This window comes from Saccopteryx bilineata, chromosome 2 (assembly GCF_036850765.1).
Source record: "Saccopteryx bilineata isolate mSacBil1 chromosome 2, mSacBil1_pri_phased_curated, whole genome shotgun sequence".
Taxonomy (NCBI): domain Eukaryota; kingdom Metazoa; phylum Chordata; class Mammalia; order Chiroptera; family Emballonuridae; genus Saccopteryx; species Saccopteryx bilineata.
In genome coordinates, this window is record NC_089491.1 from 39,443,339 (window position 1) to 39,463,070 (window position 19,732).

The 19,732-nt window shown below is 39.9% G+C and overlaps 1 protein-coding gene across 6 annotated transcripts in view; it reads right to left on the bottom strand.

Moving 5' to 3' along the window:
• UBAP1 (ubiquitin associated protein 1) overlaps positions 1 to 19,732 on the bottom strand; it is an 82,220-nt gene that overhangs the window by 32,102 nt on the left and 30,386 nt on the right. For 3 of the 6 annotated variants that reach the window (XM_066256898.1, XM_066256893.1, XM_066256894.1), the window contains exon 2: positions 5,666 to 5,706. In XM_066256898.1, coding sequence (XP_066112995.1) covers positions 5,666 to 5,668 — 3 coding nt within the window. In that variant the 5' untranslated portion in view covers positions 5,669 to 5,706. Of the gene's footprint in view, positions 1 to 3,936; positions 3,958 to 5,665; positions 5,707 to 9,620; positions 9,644 to 19,732 lie in introns of those variants that run through there. The other 3 variants (XM_066256891.1, XM_066256892.1, XM_066256897.1) reach the window with 2 other exon arrangements.

Sequence of the window (19,732 nt, forward strand, 5' to 3'; positions counted from 1 at the left end):
AACCTAGAGGCTACAGCCCACTACACACATAGGCTATATGGTTTAGCCTTATTGCTCCTATGCTACAAACCTATACAGCATGTTATTGCACTGAATATTGTAGGCAAATGTAGCACTATGGTATCTGAGAAAAGGTACAATAAAAATACAGCACAAAAGATAGAAAATGATACAACTGTATAGGGCACTTACCATGAATGAAGCTTGTGTAAATGGAAGTTGCTCTGGGTGAGTCCATGAGTGGTGAGTAAATGGGAAGGCCTAGGACAGTACTGTAGAATGTATAAACACTGTACACTGAGGCTACACTTAATTTATTTAAAAGTTTTCTTTCTTCAATAATAAAGTGACCTTAGCTTTACTATAATTTATTAAATTTATAAACTTAATTTTTTAACTTTCAACTCTCTTGTAATAACAGCTTAAAAAACAAACAATGTACAACTATACAAAAGTATGTTCTGTCTTCTACCTCCATATCTTGTCCAACTAGGTCTTCGGGGGCAACAACACACATGGAGCTGACATCTACCATAATAATGCTGTCTTCTGGAATACCTCCTGAAGGACCTGCCTCAGGCTCTTCTCCTGGAAGAGTCACTCTTTCAAGAAATATTTCCATGAGGGTTTGCTTGGTTTGTTTCCTTTTCATCACAGATTTGGTGCTTGTAAGCAGATACTGCACAGTAACATCCAAGTTAATGAACACCATATAGTGTTGGAGTCCATGTTTAAAACTATTTAAGGAGCTTGTTAAGGTCTACAAAAGCTTTTGCTAAACACTCCATTGTGAATTTCCTTGGGGGATCTTATTTTTCTTCTGAAGTTTTCTCTTTTTCTCCCCTCTTCCTCAGCTGTGTGTTCCTGTTCCAGTTCCAACAACTCATCATCAGTCAGTTCCTCAGGAACCACCTCTAGGAGAGCCTCAATGTCCTCCTCATCCACACCCAGGTTAAACTTGTGTGCCGTCTCAACCACAGACCTGTGTTTTTGCCGTTGTTTTTTTGTTTTTGAGAGAGAGAAAGAAAGAGAGGAAGAAGGGAGTGAGATGAGAAACTTCAACTTGTAGTCATCACTTCAGTTGTTCACTGATTGCCTCTCTAATGTGCCGGGTGGGGGGGCCTCAAGCAGAGCCAGTGACCTACCTCTTGCTCAAGCCAGCAAACTTGGGCTCAAGCCAGTGACCTTGGGATGTCAATGATCCTGTGCTCAAGCTGAACGAGACCACGCTCAAGCCAGTAACCTGAAACCTCTGCATTCCAGGTGGACACTCGATCTACTACACCATCACTGGTCAGGCAGCCCTGTTAATTTCTGTAACCTCCTCATGCTTGGCAAATCCTTTTAAGTCATAGATGAACCTCCTGAGTGTCTTCTTCCAGATGTCATTCATGCACTCCTTGGTTACATCATCACAAGCCAAAGCAAGGTTCTTGATGCAGTCACAGACTGTATCTTTCCAGAACTGCATCAGTGTCTTCTTAGTGTCCTCCTCAGTTGCAGCAATAGCCTGGGCAAAGATCCTCCTCAGGTCATAGGCCTTAAAAGCTGCTATAACTCCTTGATCCACTGAATGTATCAAACAGTGGTAATTGGAGGGAGGAAGCACCACTTTGATTTGGGGGTAGAGATCACTAATAAAAGGAGAATGTCCAGGAACATTATCAACAATAAGAGCATCTTGGAAGAAGAGCTTGGTCATCCATGACTTCCTACCATTCCTTTAGTATACTGGCAGTGTGTGCTTACTGACATGCTTGAAGGCTATGCGTTTTCACTGTGCCAGGTCACAAAGGGTTTCAATTTGTAGCCTACAACATTGCTCCCAAGCAAGACTTGTCCTTTCCTTAAGAACCTTGAAACCTGGCACTGACTTGGCCTCCTTAATAGATAAAAGTCCTTCAGACATCTGATTCCAGAATAGGGAGCTTTCATCCATATTGATGAATATTTGCTTTGGCAGGTAATTTTCCTCCACAATCATCAGCTCTTCCATTGTTTTCAGGAATTCTTCAACTGCCTTCACATGAGCATTCTCAGACTCACCACTCACTTTTGAATAGCAATGAATAACAATTCTTAAATCGTTTAAATCACCCAGAGCTAGCAATAAATTCAACATTGTAATCAATTGTCCAGTCTTTTCTTTCTTTTTTTAAAGATTTTTCTTGGTTCGTTCTTTTTTTCAGATTTTATATATTGATTTTAGAGGGGAGAGAGAAAGGTGGAAGAAAAGAGTGAAAAGCATCAACTCATAATAGTTGCTTCTCATATGTGCTTTGACTGAGCAAGCCCAGGGTTTTGAACTGGTGACCTCAGCATTTCAGGTCAATGCCTTATCCACTGTGCCAGGAAGGTCAGGTCAGCCTTTTCTTTCAATATCTAAAACAACCGTTTTGTTTTGGCCATGACATCATGTGCTGAAAGGTTAGATATACTTTAGATATACTTATTATGTCTGGTCTCCAATACAGGTCATTAGAAGTTTCTCCATGTCCAATGCAGGCTTTTCTCAAATTTTTATTTTATTTTATTTATTTGAGAGACAGACAGACAGGAAGGGAGAGAGATGAGAAGCATCAATTCTTCATTGCAGCACTTTAATTGTTCACTGATTGCTTCTCATATGTGCCTTGACTGAAGGGCTCCAGCTGAGCCAGTGATCTTTGGGCTCAAGCCAGCAACCATGGGATCATGTTGATGATCCCACGCTCAAGCCACTGACCTTGGAGTTTCAAACCTGGGACTTCAACATCCCAAGCCAACGCTCTATCTACTGTGCCACCATCAAACAGGCAAATTTTTGTCAGTCTTATTGCTTTCATTGAAGCAGATCCTTTAAGAGTTTCCGTCCCTTTGTTCTTGTTCTTCAAGATTATACCTATGGCGGAATGGGATATGCCTGACTAGCAAGCAGTAACCAACACTGATTTTCCATCTTTCTAGTCCTAGATCACTCTTTATTTCATTTCCAGATCATTCAATGTGGCTGCTTACTGGTAACATTAGCAGTGGATTTTTGTACACTTAGGGGCCATGATGGGTAAAACAACACAAGATTAAATCAAGCACAAGAGATAATGGTGCAATCAAGAGATGCAGTCAAAATAAGATGTCTGGGGCTGTTCCCAGCATATCAGGGCCTACTGTTTTATGGAAAAAATTTAAAAATAGATAAACAGAAAGAGTATACTCTAAAATAATAAAACGTAGCCCTCACCAGTTGGCTCAATGGCAGAGTGTCAGCCTGGCATGTGGAAGTCTCAGGTTCAATACCCAGTCAGGGCACACAGGAGAAGTGACCATCCACTTCTCCATCATCCCTCCCCCTTTCCTTGTCTCTCCCCCCGCCCCCACTCCTGCAGCCATGGCTCAAATGGTTCAAGCAAGTTGACCCAAGCACTGAGGATGGCTCCATGGCCTCGTCTCAGGGGCTGAAACAGCTCAGATGCTGAGCAACAGAGCAGCAGTCCCAGATGGGCAGAGCATCACCCTACAGGGGGCTTGCTGGGTATATCCTGGTTGCGGAGCATGCAGGAGTCTGTCTCTCTGCCTCCCTGCCTTCCCACCTCTCACTTAATAAAAAAATAAAACAAAATAAAATAAAAAGTATAACACAGTAAACACATAAACCAGTAACACAGTAGTTTACTATCATTACCAAGTATTATATACATAATTGTATGTGCTATACGTTTATAAAATGGCAGCGCACTAGGTTTGCTTATACCAGCATCACTACAAATATTAGTAACAAACTGTTGTGCTATAATATTATGACAACTACCACATCAGTAGGTGATAGGAATTTCTAAGTTTCATTATAAGTTCATGCTATATTGGTTAACGTTGTTAACCAAAACGTCATTATGCAGCGCATCACTGTAGTATTTTGAAAGAGCTCTGTAATAATCCTTGAACAATAGGATAACTTACCTGACAGATCTGATGCCTGACCTGTTATGTAAAATGAAAATTCCAGAGTTTGAATGATTTAACTCCAAAGGGATTTAATAAAATATATGCAAATAATGAATGTAAGTATATGTACAATGACAATTCAAAATATTAAAGCTGTTGTATAAAGTATATAAGCAAACCTGACCTATGATGGTGCAGTGGATGAAGCGTTGACAAGGAACAATGAAGTCACCAGTTCAAAACCCTGAGCTTATCTGATCAAGGCACATATGAGAGCAATCAATGAACAACTAAAAGTGAAGCAACTATGATCTCTCTCCCTCCCTCTCTAGAATCAATCAATAAAATCATTAAAGCATATAAGCACGTTAACCCACAGTGACTGCTGCCTCAGCTGAGTGATACGATCAAGTACTCACAGATCAGAAGAGCAGACAAACACATGTTGACAAACTGTCCAGCAAATCATTCATCCAATGACATTTTTAAAATGAAAGATCAGTTTTAAAACCCCTTCAAAATAATTGTTATTTGGATATTTCTAGTGTTTCTTATCTTCTACTACATAAAAAGAGGTCTCTATAACTTCTTAGGCATTTCCATTTCTCCCAAATGCAGATAAAGTTTTTTACAATGTATTATCTTAGAAAAAAGATGGTAAACTATTAGTTTCTAATGCAAAATTGTCATTATTACTACTAATACTTCTCTAATATGTATATTGATCTACTGATCATGGTTCATTTGTAATATATCACTTCCTGGGGGCATTGGCAATGAAACCAAAATATTATAAAGTGTTAACTAAAAGTTTAGAATTTTTCACACCTGAGATGGAGAAGAGTTATGACCAGGAAATAACTACTTCAAAATACTGCTACAGGACAACAAAAATAGGCAGCCTCCCTAACTATCCCTGGGAATTTCAAGTACAATAACCACAGAGAGATTCTAACTATCCCCCCCCCCTTTTTTTTTTGTATTTTTCTGAAGTTGGAAACAGGGAGGCAGTCAGACAGACTCCCGCATATGCCTGACCGGGATCCACCCGGCACGCCCACCAGGGGGCAATGCTCTGCCCATCTGGGGCGTCGCTCTGTTGCAACCAGAGCCATTCTAGCACCCGAGGCTGAGGCCAAAGAGCCATCCTCAGCACCCGGGTCAACTTTACTCCAATGGAGCCTTGGCTGCAGGAGGGGAAGAGAGAAACAGAGAGGAAGGAGAGGGGGAGTGGTGGAGAAGCAGATGGGCGCTTCTCCTGTGTGCCCTGGCCAGTAATTGAACCTGGGACTCCTGCATGCCAGGCCGATGCTCTACCACTGAGCCAACAGGCCAGGGCTTAACTATCATTTTGAGGAACTACTTCAATATTAAAGCTATCTACAGAAACAAATTCACAGATACAGAGAACAGACTGATAGTTCTACGGGGCCAGCTGGGTAGCTGGAATATCAGAGTGACCACTTTGTAAAGTATATGACTGTCTAACCACTATGCTGTTCACCTGAAACTAATACAGAACAATACTGAATGTAAACTATAATTGAAAAATAAAACTCCAATATAAAAAATATATATATTCAAGTTATCTGAAGTCTTATGGAATGTATATGCTACCTTGGTGTACAATTTTATTTATCTCAAGCTGCTGATTTAAATAAACAAAAAGGAGCACTTAAGTGATTTCAAATTCTCTGATCAAATTAAAACTTAAAGCATGGTATCTAACAGTCAATCTACTTACCATGGAAATCTGCACCCAACTTCTTAGAAGCCATTTAGAACCTGAAAAACAAAGGAATATTTCTTAGGCTCATGATGCCTTACGGGAATATAAACAAATCATTACAAGAAAACTAGGCTATAAAAAGAAAACCAGAAGATTAAAGATGACAAGGACTGACATAAGTCCTCAAACTTCTCAGCCCCCAAGTCTCAAAAAAGAAAGCTGAAAGGGGGAGAAATTAATTTTCTAGAGAAAAATTTAACATTTCTGAAATCTGCATGTTCTAGGAAAAATGACAATAACATACCAGCTACTGATCAATTTACATGCAAACTATCAAAAGGAAAAAATAACTAAGTACATATCTTCCTGACATAAACTAAAATATGTCCATAGAAGAAAGATATTCCATTTTATTCAGTTATGCAAATAAAGGTCTACCGGAAAGTTCTGTCCATTTCTATCACAAGTTTCGACACGTAAGCACGTTTATTTGGCGCATGTGTGCCTCACTATTTTTATCACTTAATGTATACATACTGACGTAGCAAATTAACTAAAACAAAGTTGATTCACGTTAGTCTTATGTGTGAAGCCATAGTGTACTGATAAAGTTTATTTACACCACTGTAATTTTTATGAATTTCAACAAGGAAGAAATGCTAGAGAAACATGTAGAAATTTATTGAAAGTGTTTGGTGAAGGTACAGTTTTCTGACAGGACATGCAGAAGATGGTTCGAAAAATTCAAAACAGGTGATTTTGACCTTTCTGATAAGCCACGTTCTGGGCGACCATCTTTGATTGATGACGATGTTGTTAAGACCATGTTGGAGCAAGATCCTTTTCTGACAACATCGGATATCGCAGAAAGGCTTAATTCAGCTCAGCAAACCATTTCTGACCATATTCGGAAGATAGGATTGGTGTGAAAATATTCAATATGTGTGCCACATGAATTAAGTCAGAAGAGTTTGGATGATCGAGTGGTCATATACACATCTCTGCTTGCTCAGAACAAAATCAAGCCCTTCTTGAACCGGATGATAACTAGGGATGAAAAGTGGATTACCTATGAAAACATCGTAAGGAAAAGGGCATATTGTGAACCCGGAAAACCTAGCCCTTCCACCTCTAAACCAAATTTGACTCTGAATAAAAGAATGTTGTGTATATGGTGGGACATTCGAGGACCAATACATTATGAGCTTTTAAAACCGAACGAAAAGCTCAATTCAGAGAAGTATTGTTAGCAACTGGATAATTTAAAGACAGCAGTCCAAGAAAAGAGGCCGGCGATGTACAATAGGAAGAACATCATACTGCATCATGAAAATGCCAGGCCACATACTGCTTTGGGGACTCGTCAAAAAATTGCAGAACTAGGCTGGGAAATTCTGTCGCATCCACCATATTGCCTGGACTTAGCACCCTCCGACTATCACTTGTTTTTGTCCTTATAAAATTTTTTGAAGGGCAAAAAATTCAAAAATAAAGAAGATATCAAACAAGCACTGGTTCAACTTTTCGCATCAAAAGATAAAACATTTTTCAAAAATGGAATATACAAATTGCCCCCATGCTGGCAAGAAATCATTAATAGACCCTGGCTGGTTGGCTCCCAGGTTCGATTCCCGGCCAGGGCACACAGGAGAGGCACCCATCTGCTTCTCCATCCCTCCCCCTCTCCTTCCTCTCTGTCTCTCTCTTCCCCTCCTGCAGCCGAGGCTCCATTGGAGCAAAGTTGGCCTGGGCGCTGGGGATGGCTCCATGGCCTCTCCCTCAGGCGCTAGAATGGCTCTGGTCACAACCAAGTGGTGCCCCAGATGGGCAGAGCATCGCCCCCTGGTGGGCATGCTGGGTGGATCCTGGTCGGGCGCATGCGGGAGTCTGTCTGACTGCCTCCCGTTTCCAGCTTCGGGAAAATGCAAAAAAAAAAAAAAAAAAAAAAAAAATCATTAATAATAATGGCAATTGTATTATTTAATAAAGTTTATTGATGGTAAGAAAAATTTGTATTTTGTTTTATTCCAAAAACGAACAGAACTTTCCGGTAGATCATATATATATATATATCTCTTTTACTGACAATTAATTATAACTGTTAAGACTAAAATTTCTGAAGTACTGTTTTAATTTTGTATAAAATTTTTAAAAAACGAAGGGGAAATACCGTTTCCCTGAAAATAAGACCTCTGCAATTTTTTTCAAGCTTAGAAATATAAGGCCTCCCCTGAAAATAAGACCTAGCACATCTTTAGGAACAAAAATTAATGTAACACTTATTTTCGGGGAAACAGGGTAGATTGTTGTACATGGAAATGGAGTCACAAAAGATTCTTGATGAAATTCAGTTTGGCTGGTTATGTTGATGTCTGTGATGACAGGACTACAGTATATTCATAAATGTTGATTTTTTGTTCAACAATAAATGTGAATTCTTGTTCATGGAAAAATAAGACATACCCTGAAAATAAGGCCTAGCGCGTCTTTAGGAGCAAAAATTAATATAAGACTGTCTTATTTTCAGGGAAACACAGGTAAACCCATAAAACGACACATCTAACTTAACATTCTCTTTGCACTTCTAACCCCTTAGATCAGGGGTCAGGAACCTTTTTGGCTGAGAGAGCCATGAACACCACATATTTTAAAATGTAATTCCGTAAGAGCCATACAACAACCCGTGTACCTTATGCATTATCCAATAAAAATTTGGTGTTGTCCTGGAGGACAGCTGTGATTGGCTCCAGCCACCCGCAACCATGAACATGAGCGGTAGGAAATGAATGGATTGTAATACATGAGAATGTTTTATATTTTTAATGTTATTATTTTTTTTTATTAAAAATTTGTCTGCGAGCCAGATGCAGCCATCAAAAGAGCCACATCTGGCTCACGAGCCAAAGTCTTTTCTTGCACAAATACTTTAAGCTCTTCAAACCTAAAGTTTATCTCTTTTGATATTGTACAGTATTTATACCTTGAACTTATCTAAAAGAAAAGCAGAAAATAATATTAAGGCTAAGTATATGAATTTATGGAATGGTGTCTTCTAGCATGCATTACACCATATTACAAGGCATCATAGTAAAAATGATTTCTTTTTACTGAAAAAATTTTAACTGACTATATTACACCTATCTTGTGAAAATTACTCAAAACAGAATTAAAATCTACACAGGATTTTTAAAAAAAGAAATTGACAAGTTAATTTTAATATTTACATGGAAATGCAAAGGAAACAGAACCGCCAAAACAAACAAACAAAAAAAAACAAGAGAATTTACCATCTAACTTGAAAACTTACTAAGCTATAGCAATTAAAACAGTGGGGAAACGGTATAATGGTATCACACAGATCAACAGAATAACAGTCCAGAAATATTCATACAGTCCACTGGTTTTATTTTTTTATTTTTAATTTACTGATTTGAGAGAGAGAGGAAGGAGAGACAGAGGAAGGGGAAGAGAGAGAGAGAAACATCAATTTGTTGATCCACTTATCTATGCAATCATTGGTTGTTTCTTGTATGCACCCTGGCGAAACTGCAACATTGGTGTACCAGGGCAACAAATGCTCCTACCAATGGAGCTACTGGGCCCTGCAGGGCTCAGCCGACTGATTTTAAACAAAGGTACAAAGGCATTTCAAAGGAGAAAGGTCAGTCTTCTCAACAAACAGTGCCAAATATTCATATATAAAAAAAAAAAACAATCCACATGTTGCACCATACATAAAAACTGACACAGAGGAATGGAACAATTAAGGCTAAGAGTTACAGAGTTTCTTTTAGGAGTAATGAAAATGTTCTAAAAGTGACTTGTGGTGATGACTGCCAACTTTAATATACTAGAAGTTACTGAATTGTATATTTTAAATATAAATTGTATGTTGTATACTGATACACCATGGATGAATCTCACATGAATCATGGTAAGTGAAAGAAGCCCAACTCAAAAGGTTACATACCATGTGATTCCATTTATGATATTCTGGAATAGGGGACAGAAAAGTAATTTAGCTATTAGTGAATGAGTGGCAGAAAGAATTGACTATAAAAGCAAACAACACAGAAATTTTTTTAGGTTGACAGAACTGTTCCGTATTTGACTGTACTACTGGTTACATGAGTATAAGCATCTGTCACAATTCACAGAACTAAAAACTACACAGGATACCATATTTCCCCATGTATAAGACAATCACATGTATAAGACGCACTTTAATTTTGAGGCCCGAAATTTGGGGGGAAATGTACTACATAAAGTTATTTTTTTTAATTTATTTATTCATTTTAGAGAGGAAAGAGAGAGAGAAAGAGAGAGAGAGAGAGAGAGAGAAAGGGAGGAGCAGGAAGCATCAACTCCCATATGTGCCTTGACCAGACAAGTGCAGGTTTCGAACCGGCAACCTCAGCATTCCAGGTCGACGCTTTATCCACTACGCCACCACAGGTCAAGCTACATAAAGTTATTGAACTCAAGTTTTATTCAACATAAAATTCATACAACTCCTTATCACTGTCATAACTCCCATTGGCTGGTCCTCCTCTGTGTCTGATGACAAAGCACGGTCTTCAACAATGAGCACAGAAACCAGCATGAAAAAGCAGGAAATGCAAGTAAAAATATCTACAATCACTGTATAAGACACACCCAGTTTTTAGACCCCAAATTTTTGGGGGAGTGCATTTTATACATGAGGAAATATGGTAAATTTTAATATCTGTAAACTATACCTCAATGTTTTAAAAAGTATTTTTACTCATCACATTAAAATTAAGGAAAATACATAGAATCACTGAATAATACTAGTAATATTTTAACCAATCTTAGTGGAATGAAATTTCATTTTTTTTAAATACCATAATTCAAAATAACAAATTATACAGCTGTATCAAATTCTATTAGTATGCTTTCTGTCTGATGGACAAGGGTTTCTCCAGTGATGTATATGGTTTCTTTTTTTTTTTTTTTTTCTGAAGCTGGAAACGGGGAGAGACAGTCAGACAGACTCCTGCATGCACCCGACCGGGATCCACCCGGCATGCCCACCAGGGGGGCGATGCTCTGCCCACCAGGGGGTGATGCTCTGCCCCTCCGGGGCGTCGCTCTGTTGCGACCAGAGCCACTCTAGCACCTGGGGCAGAGGCCAAGGAGCCATCCCCAGTGCCCGGGCCATCTTTGCTCCAATGGAGCCTCCCTGCGGGAGGGGAAGAGAGAGACAGAGAGGAAGGAGAGGGGGAGGAGTGGAGAAGCAGGTGGGCCCTTCTCCTGTGTGCCCTGGCCAGTAATCGAACCTGGGACTTCTGCACGCCAGGCCGACGCTCTACCACTGAGCCAACCGGCCAGGGTGTATATGGTTTCTAACAATGGATTTCCTCCCTATTTATAAGCAAAAAAAATTATAAGTCAAAGTAAATCAGTTTATATCTCTCCTAGAAAAAGACAAGTTAAAAAGTATGAATACAAATAACATTATTTTAACACTATGTCTTTAACTGGTAAAATACCTTCTAAACTTAGCATACACCAGTGGTCCCCAACCCCCGGGCTGCGGACCGGTACCAGTCCGTGGGCCATTTGGTACTGGTCCGCGGAGAAAGAATAAATAACTTACATTATTCCCGTTTTATTTATATTTAAGTCTGAATGATGTTTTATTTTTTAAAAATGACCAGATTCCCTCTGTTACATCCGTCTAAGACTCACTCCTGACACTTGTCTCGGTCACGTGATACATTTATCCATCCCACCCTAAAGTCTGGTCCGTGAAAATATTTTCTGACATTAAACCGGTCCGTGGCCCAAAAAAGGTTGGGGACAACTGGCATACACAGAGCAAGGCTAAAACAGTTTTTAAAATGAAGTCACCATCACCAGCAGGATTTCTCTATGGGATACTGAAAATGTCCTAAAATTGACTGTGGCGATGATTCCAAAACCCTGTAAATATACTAAACACTACTCAATTATATTCTTAATAAGTTAAGTTGGCCTGACCAGGCAGTGGCACAGTGGATAGAGTGTCGAACTGGGATGCAGAGGACCCAGGTTCGAGATCCTGAGGTCGCCAGCTTGAGCGTGGGCTCATCTGGTTTGAGCAAAAGCCCACCAGCTTGGACCCATGGTTGCTGGTTCGAGCAAGGAGTTACTGGTCTGCTGAAGGCCCGCGGTCAAGGCACATATGAGAAAGCAATCAATGAACAACTAAGGTGTTGCAACACCTTAGTTGAAAAACTAATGATTGATGCTTCTCATCTCTCTCCGTTCCTGTCTGTCTGTCCCTATCTATCCCTCTCTCTGACTCACTCTCTGTCTCTGTAAAAAATAAATAAAAATTAAAAAATATATATTTATAAAAAATAAAAATACGTAAGTTGTATGGCATGTGAATTATATCAATAAAATTGCTACCAAAAAATGGTAGCTCTAGCCTGACCAGGTGGTAGCACTATGGATAGAGCATTGACCCTAGGACACTGAGGACCCAGGTTCAAAATCCCGAGAGGTCACCAGCTTGATTGCGGGCTCATACAGCTTGAGCATGGGGTCACCAGCTTTATCACAGTACTGGCTGAGCATGAGATCATAGACATGACCCCATGGTTGCTGATCTGAGCCCAAAAGTCGCTGGCTTGAAGCCCAAGATCGCTGGCTTGAGCAAGGAGTCACAGACTCAGCTGGAGGCCCCCAGTCAAGGCACGTATGAGAAAGCAATCGATGAACAACTAAAGTACCACAACCATGAATTAATGCTTTTCTGTCTCCCTTCCTGTCTGTCTGTCCGTGTCTCTCTCTTTCTCTTTCTCTTTCTCTCTCTCTCTCTCTCTATCTCTATCTCACACACACACAAAAAAGTAGCTCTAAATTTTGGTAAGCTGTGCAACTAAAGGATGATTAGGTACATAAAGAGGCAAAGAAACAGATGAGTGACATCTTTTCACTTTCATAATGGCTATTATGAACAAAACTAATAATTTTACTTATTGGTAAAAGTGAATTTTATCCAGTAATTTTTTTTTAGGTGAGAGGAGGGGAGATAGTAACAGACTCCTATATATGCCCTGACCAGGATCTACCTGGCAGCCCCATCAGGGGCCCACACTCAAGTACAGAGCTATTTTTAATTTTATTTTTTTTTGTATTTTTCTGAAGCTGGAAACGGGGAGAGACAGTCAGACAGACTCCCGCATGCGCCCGACCGGGATCCACCCGGCTCGCCCACCAGGGGCAACGCTCTGCCCAGAGCTATTTTTAGCACCTAAGGTTGACTGACCTCTTGGACCAACCAAGCTATCCTCAGAGCAGAGGCAGATTTAATGGCAGGGGCACCGGGTGCCCCTGAAGGGCCCTGCAAAACCCCAACTTTATGCTTTTTTCTAATGACACCAAGTTTGGTTTCATATGTGCAATTTTAACATTAATAGTACACAGTATTTTTTATTTATTTAAAAATATGGTTAACATGTATTTTTATTTTCCCTGTCTCCCTCTTTTTTTTAAGGGGCCCAGTATTTTCTTCTGTGCCTGGGGCTTCAACCGACCTTAATTTGCTTCTGCCTCAGAGCCACTGGCTGTGGGAGAGGAAAAGGGAGAGAAGAGAGAGAGTAGAGGGGGAATGAGGGGCTGGTGGAGGGGAGAAGCAGATGGTGGCCTTGCCTGTGTGCCCTGAGAATCGAACCCAGGGTGTCTATACACCAGGTTGATACTCTATCCACTGAGCCAACAGCCAGAGTCTCCATTAATTTTTATAATCTGTAGGATAATAAATTAACTCTCTTTAGTGGGGGAAAACTACAGTTACCAAACAAAGAAAATAAACCCCTACCAATAGCCCATTCCTGCTCTAACTTAGCCAAGTCCATTTCATAGAGGCATTTGCCTAGTATTAGGCAGAAAGTTGTAACAGTAGCAAGAGGCATATAGTAGTCCTAATGTTCACTGAACTCAGAAATGTAGGTGTACCCACATTAAGGCCTACTGGTCATCAAGTGTCATTCAAGGATAGTTTATAAAGTGACAACAGCAAACAATTACGCCATTTCTATTCCTCACAGATAACTGCTATGGACCTAATAACAACATTAAGTAGGAAACAAAGACTCCACCCAAGCCCTTTAAGGATTAAAAGTATTATATAAAAAGCATTCTTGGCCCTGGCCGGTTGGCTCAGCGGTAGAGTGTCGGCCGGGCGTGCAGGGAACCCGGGTTCGATTCCCGGCCAGGGCACATAGGAGAAGCGCCCATTTGCTTCTCCACCCCCCCCCTCCTTCCTCTCTGTCTCTCTCTTCCCCTCCCGCAGCCAAGGCTCCATTGGAGCAAAGATGGCCCAGGCGCTGGGGATGGCTCCTTGGCCTTTGCCCCAGGCGTTAGAGTGGCTCTGGTCGCAACACAGCGACGCCCCGGAGGGGCAGAGCATCGCCCCCTGGTGGGTGTGCCGGGTGGATCCTGGTCGGGCGCATGTGGGAGTCTGTCTCTCCCCATTTCCAGCTTCAGAAAAATACAAAAAAAAAAAAAAAAAGCATTCTTATACAACAAGAGAAACAAGCCATACTTTAAAGTGTGTGGGGGAAAGTCAGAAAAGTAGCTGCTGCTAGGTAGTAGGACTGGAAATAATTCATAACATTTTTCTACAGATTCTGAACAGTCCATGGCAAACAGGTCTTTTATTAAAGCTTTACTTTAAAATTTACAGTTTCCAACAGGATGTGGGGGCATGAAGTATTCTGGTTAGTAATCTATACTGCTCACAAAACTAAGGGGATATTTCAAAGTGAATATGAAGCGTGCCTGACCAGGCAGTGGCGCAGTGGATGGAGCATCAGACTGGGATTTGGGAGACCCAGGTTTAAGACTCTGAGGTCGCCAGCTTGAGCGCAGGCTCATCTGGCTTGAGCAAGGCTCATCAGCTTGAGCCCAAGGTTGCTGGCTTGAGCAGGGGGTCACTCAGTCTGCTGTAGCCCACCGGTCCAAGGCACATATGAGAAAGCAATCAATGAACAACTTAAGGTGCTGCAACAAAGAATTGATGCCTCTCTTGTCTGTCCCTATCTCTCCCTCTCTCTGTCTCTCTCTGCCTGTCACCAAAAATATAAATATATATGAAACGATAAAAAAAAAGCATTTGCCTGACCAGGCGGTGGCGCAGTGGATAGAGTGTCGGACTGGGATGTGGAAGGACCCAGGTTCGAGACCCCGAGGTCGCCAGCTTGAGCGTGGGCTCATCTGGTTTGAGCAAAAGCCCACCAGCTTGAACCCAAGGTCGCTGGCTCCAGCAAAGGGTTACTCGGTCTGCTGAAGGCCCACGGTCAAGGCACATATGAGAGGGCAGTCAATGAACAACTAAGGTGTTGCAACGCGCAATGAAAAACTAATGATTGATGCTTCTCATCTCTCTTCGTCCCTGTCTATCCCTCTCTCTGACTCACTCTCTGTCTCTGTAATAAATAAATAAATTAAAAAAAAAAAAAAGCATTTGATTTTTTTAGAAGCATTTGATTTTTTTAATTAAACAAGAACATCAGTAAAGCAAATGACAAGTCAAAGAAAGTTGTTCAATTATGTAAATGAGATGCAAAACCAACTTTTATTTCATTGGCGAAAATGCACTATACAAAAGGCTGAAAGTACTGGAGCATCTGCACATTCCCTGACCCCCTAATTTTTGTGAGCAGTACAGTTAATGGGAAGTTAAAATTACAAAGTATATGGATCATTAATTTTCAAAGAACCAACAAACCATAATGAAAATTATTTAACCTTTTTACATGTGCAGAAGACATCTTTCATAAGCTCCTAAAGGCTTTAGAGTCATCATAATGTACATAAACTACAATACAATGAGACTTTTAAATCCAGAAGCAAAAATATAATAAATAAATAAACCCCAGAAGCAAGATTCTTGGCAGCTGGGAAAGCAGTATCTAAGCATCCATCAATGAGAGCTGTGATTATGCTCCCACACAGGTGCAGGAAATGAGCGTTTTCACCTCTGTGTCCCTGATATTAATTGATATTGTTGGATATTATGTGTTTGAAAACGCAGCTGTTTTGTTTTGGTAAAATGGCTAGGGAGAGGCTGTTCGAGCCTATGATTTAATAAATACTTTCTCAAACAAGCTAACATCAGAAATGTTTTAAAGAAGTTCCACCAAATTTAAATGTGTTCTGAATAGCTTTTTTAAAAAGGCTCTACCAAGACAATCCACAGAGAGAAAATATTTCCAGATCATACTATATCTGATACGGAAATTGTATCTAGACCATACAAATAACTCTACACCTCAATAAAACAGACAATCCAATTTAAAAATAGGCAAAAAGAATTTAAGTCAATTATCCAAAGAAGATATAAAAATGACCAATAAGCACATGAGACATTCAACATAATTATTCCTCAAAGAAATGCAAATCAAAAACTCCACTCTTACTCCCCATGTTAAAGCATGCATATTATCTGCAACAAAGTAAAATTTCTATTACAGAATAGTAAATGAAAATCAAAATATAGCGCTCCTTATTACTAAAGTATGTAAATTCTTTAAAATTACGCCTCAATCGAGCTAATAAAATGTAATTTTCTTGGGGTTCTCTATTAAGATGACCACTGAATGCACCTCCTATATATTTTCCACAAAACTTAATTCAAAACATCCATACTTGATCACCTATAGTAAACATTTTTGTTTGAAATACAGTAAAACCTCACTGTCTCCCAAGGATCAAAGGCATTTTAATAGCTATTTGGATCAACTTTTCTTCTCCGAAACATCTAAGCAAAATCAAGTAACATATATATGAATAAGCTTCCTCATAAACTTCCTATATTTTATTTTAATCATTTATTGTATAATAGCTTCCTGTAATCCAAATGTTCAATAATGGAAAATTCAAAAAATGAGTCATGCCTGACCAGGCGGTGGTACAGTGGATAGAGCATCAGCCTGGGATACAGAAGACTCAGAGGACCCAGGTTTGAAACCCCAAGGTCGCGGGCTTGAGCACAGGCTCATCTGGCTTGAGCGGAGGCTCACTAGCTTGAGTGCAGGATCATAAACATGACCCTATGGTCGCTGGCTTGAGCCCAAAAGGTTGCTGGCTTAAAGACCAAGGAGTCACTCAGTCTGCTGTAGCCCCCCCACTCTGTCAAGGCAGATATGAGAAAGCACTCAATGAACAGCTAAGCAGCTGCAACGAAGAACTGATGCTTCTCATTTCTCTTCCTTTTAGTATCTCAGTCTGTCCCTATCTGTCCATCTCTGACTCTCTGTCTCTGTCAAAAAAATAAAAATAAAGATGGGTCATGATAGTATTCAGTGTTTATTAAAAGCACATAATTAATGGGAAGTATGAGTTTTTAAATGTTTTTACAAGTTGCATTGAATTACTTTATGTAAAAATGTACACAAAATAAGACTGAAGAAAACACATTTGCCACCAATGTAAAATTATAAATGCTCACAGGGAGAAAAAGAAGTCATAAGCAAACAAAATTTCCACTAAAATAAATATAAATGCTTTTATTAAAGGAAAAACATCAAGTAGAAATAGCAATAACACAGTCTTCATTCATAAGCTTTTTTTATGCTAATAAAATATAGAACTCCCTGAAGCAACCAGGAACTTCAACAACAATGTTCTCTTTTGCCAGTTCTGTATCACTTCAGTTCAAATGCAACAGGAATAAAACCTGGTAACTTAAAATTGGAATCACTGATTAAAAAACATCTAAAAACAAAAAGAGATAGGGAAATAGGTAACAAGAAGAGAACTGCAGAGAGAGGAACTAGAATGCAAGAGGCAAAAGAGATGAAGTAAGGAATGAAAAAAGGGAAAAATGAAGCAGGTGAGGAGAGGAAGATGGAAGTAGGAGACCAGGAGAATGAAAGTAAACATCTTAATAAGGCCCAGGCCCTTTCATAAGAGGAAGAGAAAGCCCAAAGAAAATTATAAATGTTCTCATATTTTTTTCTTTTCTCCTATCATTATTAAATTACTATTACATGAAATTGGACTCTACAAACAGATTTCCAATACACAATAGCATTTTAGTATCTCAGTAAGCTATCACAGTCAAATTTATACTACACCAAGAGCTGCAATCAAGAATTTCCCAAGCCTGACCAGGCGGTGGCGCAGTGGATAGAGCGTCAGACTGGGAAGCGGAACACCCAGGTTTGAGACCCCAAGGTCGCCAGCTTGAGCACGGGCTCATCGGGCTTGAGCAAAGAGCTCACTAGCTTGGACCCCAGGTTGCTAGTTTGAGCAAGGGGTTACACGGTTTCTGAAGGCCCACAGTCAAGGTACATATGAGAAAGCAATCAATGAACTAAGGTGTCACAACGAAAAACTGATAATTGATGCTTCTCATCTCTCTCTGCTCCTGTCTCTGTTCCTATCTATCCCTCTCTCTGTCTCTGAAAAAAAAAAAAAAAAAGAATTTCCCAAGATACAAATTAATCCAGAAAATTCGCCAATTTACAGAAAAAGATGGCTTTGGGAATCATCAAATTTCAAGTCTGAAAACAAAGTAACAAAGTTAACACCAATACAACTAGTCCTCAAACCAATGTATATATGACAAAAAATTCATGTTTATATATTAAATGGGTCAATACTAGGCTATACTAAATGAGAAAAAGCTTTCGTCTCTCTCAGTTCTCAAGGCCATTTTGGAGCCTCAGTTCCTTAATCAGTAAAATAAGGGTAGTAGACTGAATAACCAGCCAAACCAACATAAATCTGTAATGGTAGAATAAAACGAAGGAAAATATTTATGTTTCCAAATTAAATACTCTGCCTTCAAGATAAGTTGTACCATCATTTACTATATACAGTACTTTCAAGATGTCTGCTGGCAAAATCAAAAGCTAGCAGCCATGCAGCAACCAAAACCCTCCCCTCACCACCACCCCTTTATTTTAATAATCCATTAAACCCAGAAGTCTGGAAACCATTTTCTTTCAACACATCTAAAATAAAAACCTCAAATGAGTGTGATAATAAAAACATACTTTTGAATACTACCTGAAATACAGCAAGAGCTCAACAAAGGTTGGTGGACTGAACATAACCTGTAAGAGAGTAAACCATTTTCCAAATACTGTATCAATAAACTGGTATACCTAGACACAAAGTGCAGATTTCTGTTTGAACGTAATATTAGAATTTCTTTTTTTTTTAATATTAGAATTTCATTCTTAGTGAAGAATGTGGCGGCCCTGGCCGGTTGGCTCAGCGGTAGAGCGTCGGCCTGGCGTGCAGGAGTCCTGGGTTCGATTCCTGGCCAGGGCACACAGGAGAAGCGCCCATCTGCTTCTCCACCCCTCCCCCTCTCCTTCCTCTCTGTCTCTCTCTTCCCCTCCCGCGGCAAGGCTCCATTGCAGCAAAGATGGCCCGGGCACTGAGGATGGCTCCTTGGCCTCTACCCTAGGCGCTGGAGTGGCTCTGGTCGCAACAGAGCAACGCCCCCTGGTAAGCGTGCCGGGTGGATCCCGGTCGGGCGCATGCGGGAGTCTGTCTGACTGTCTCTCCACGTTTCCAGCTTCAGAAAAATACAAAAAAAAAAAAAAAAAATTAAAATATATATTCGGTGGGACACTTGAATCTATGTAAAAACAATAAATTAAAGTCATAAATAAATTTTAAAAATAAAATAAAATCAAGGCCCTTGATAAAAAAAATTTTTTAAATTAAAATCAGAAAAGTAGATCATGTGATTAAATTCAAGTACTAATTTTTGGAAAATACACCATCCAGTAAACTTAATAAAAAGAAAAGAGAAAATAAGTATACAAATAGAGGAAGCTAAAATAATATTAAAACACTGCCCTGTTCACTTCTTTGCAAATATATTTGAGAATATGAATAAAATGAATCATCTTCTAGGAAAACATTAATTATCAAAATTGATCCTAGCATGACCAGGCAGTGGCGCAGTGGGTAGATAGAGCATCAGACTGGGATGCAGAGGACCTAGGTTCGAGACCCCGAGGTCGCCAGCTTGAGTGCGGGCTCGTCTGGCTTGAGCAAAAAGCTAACAAGCTTGGACCCAAGGTCGCTGGCTCGAGCAAGGGGTTA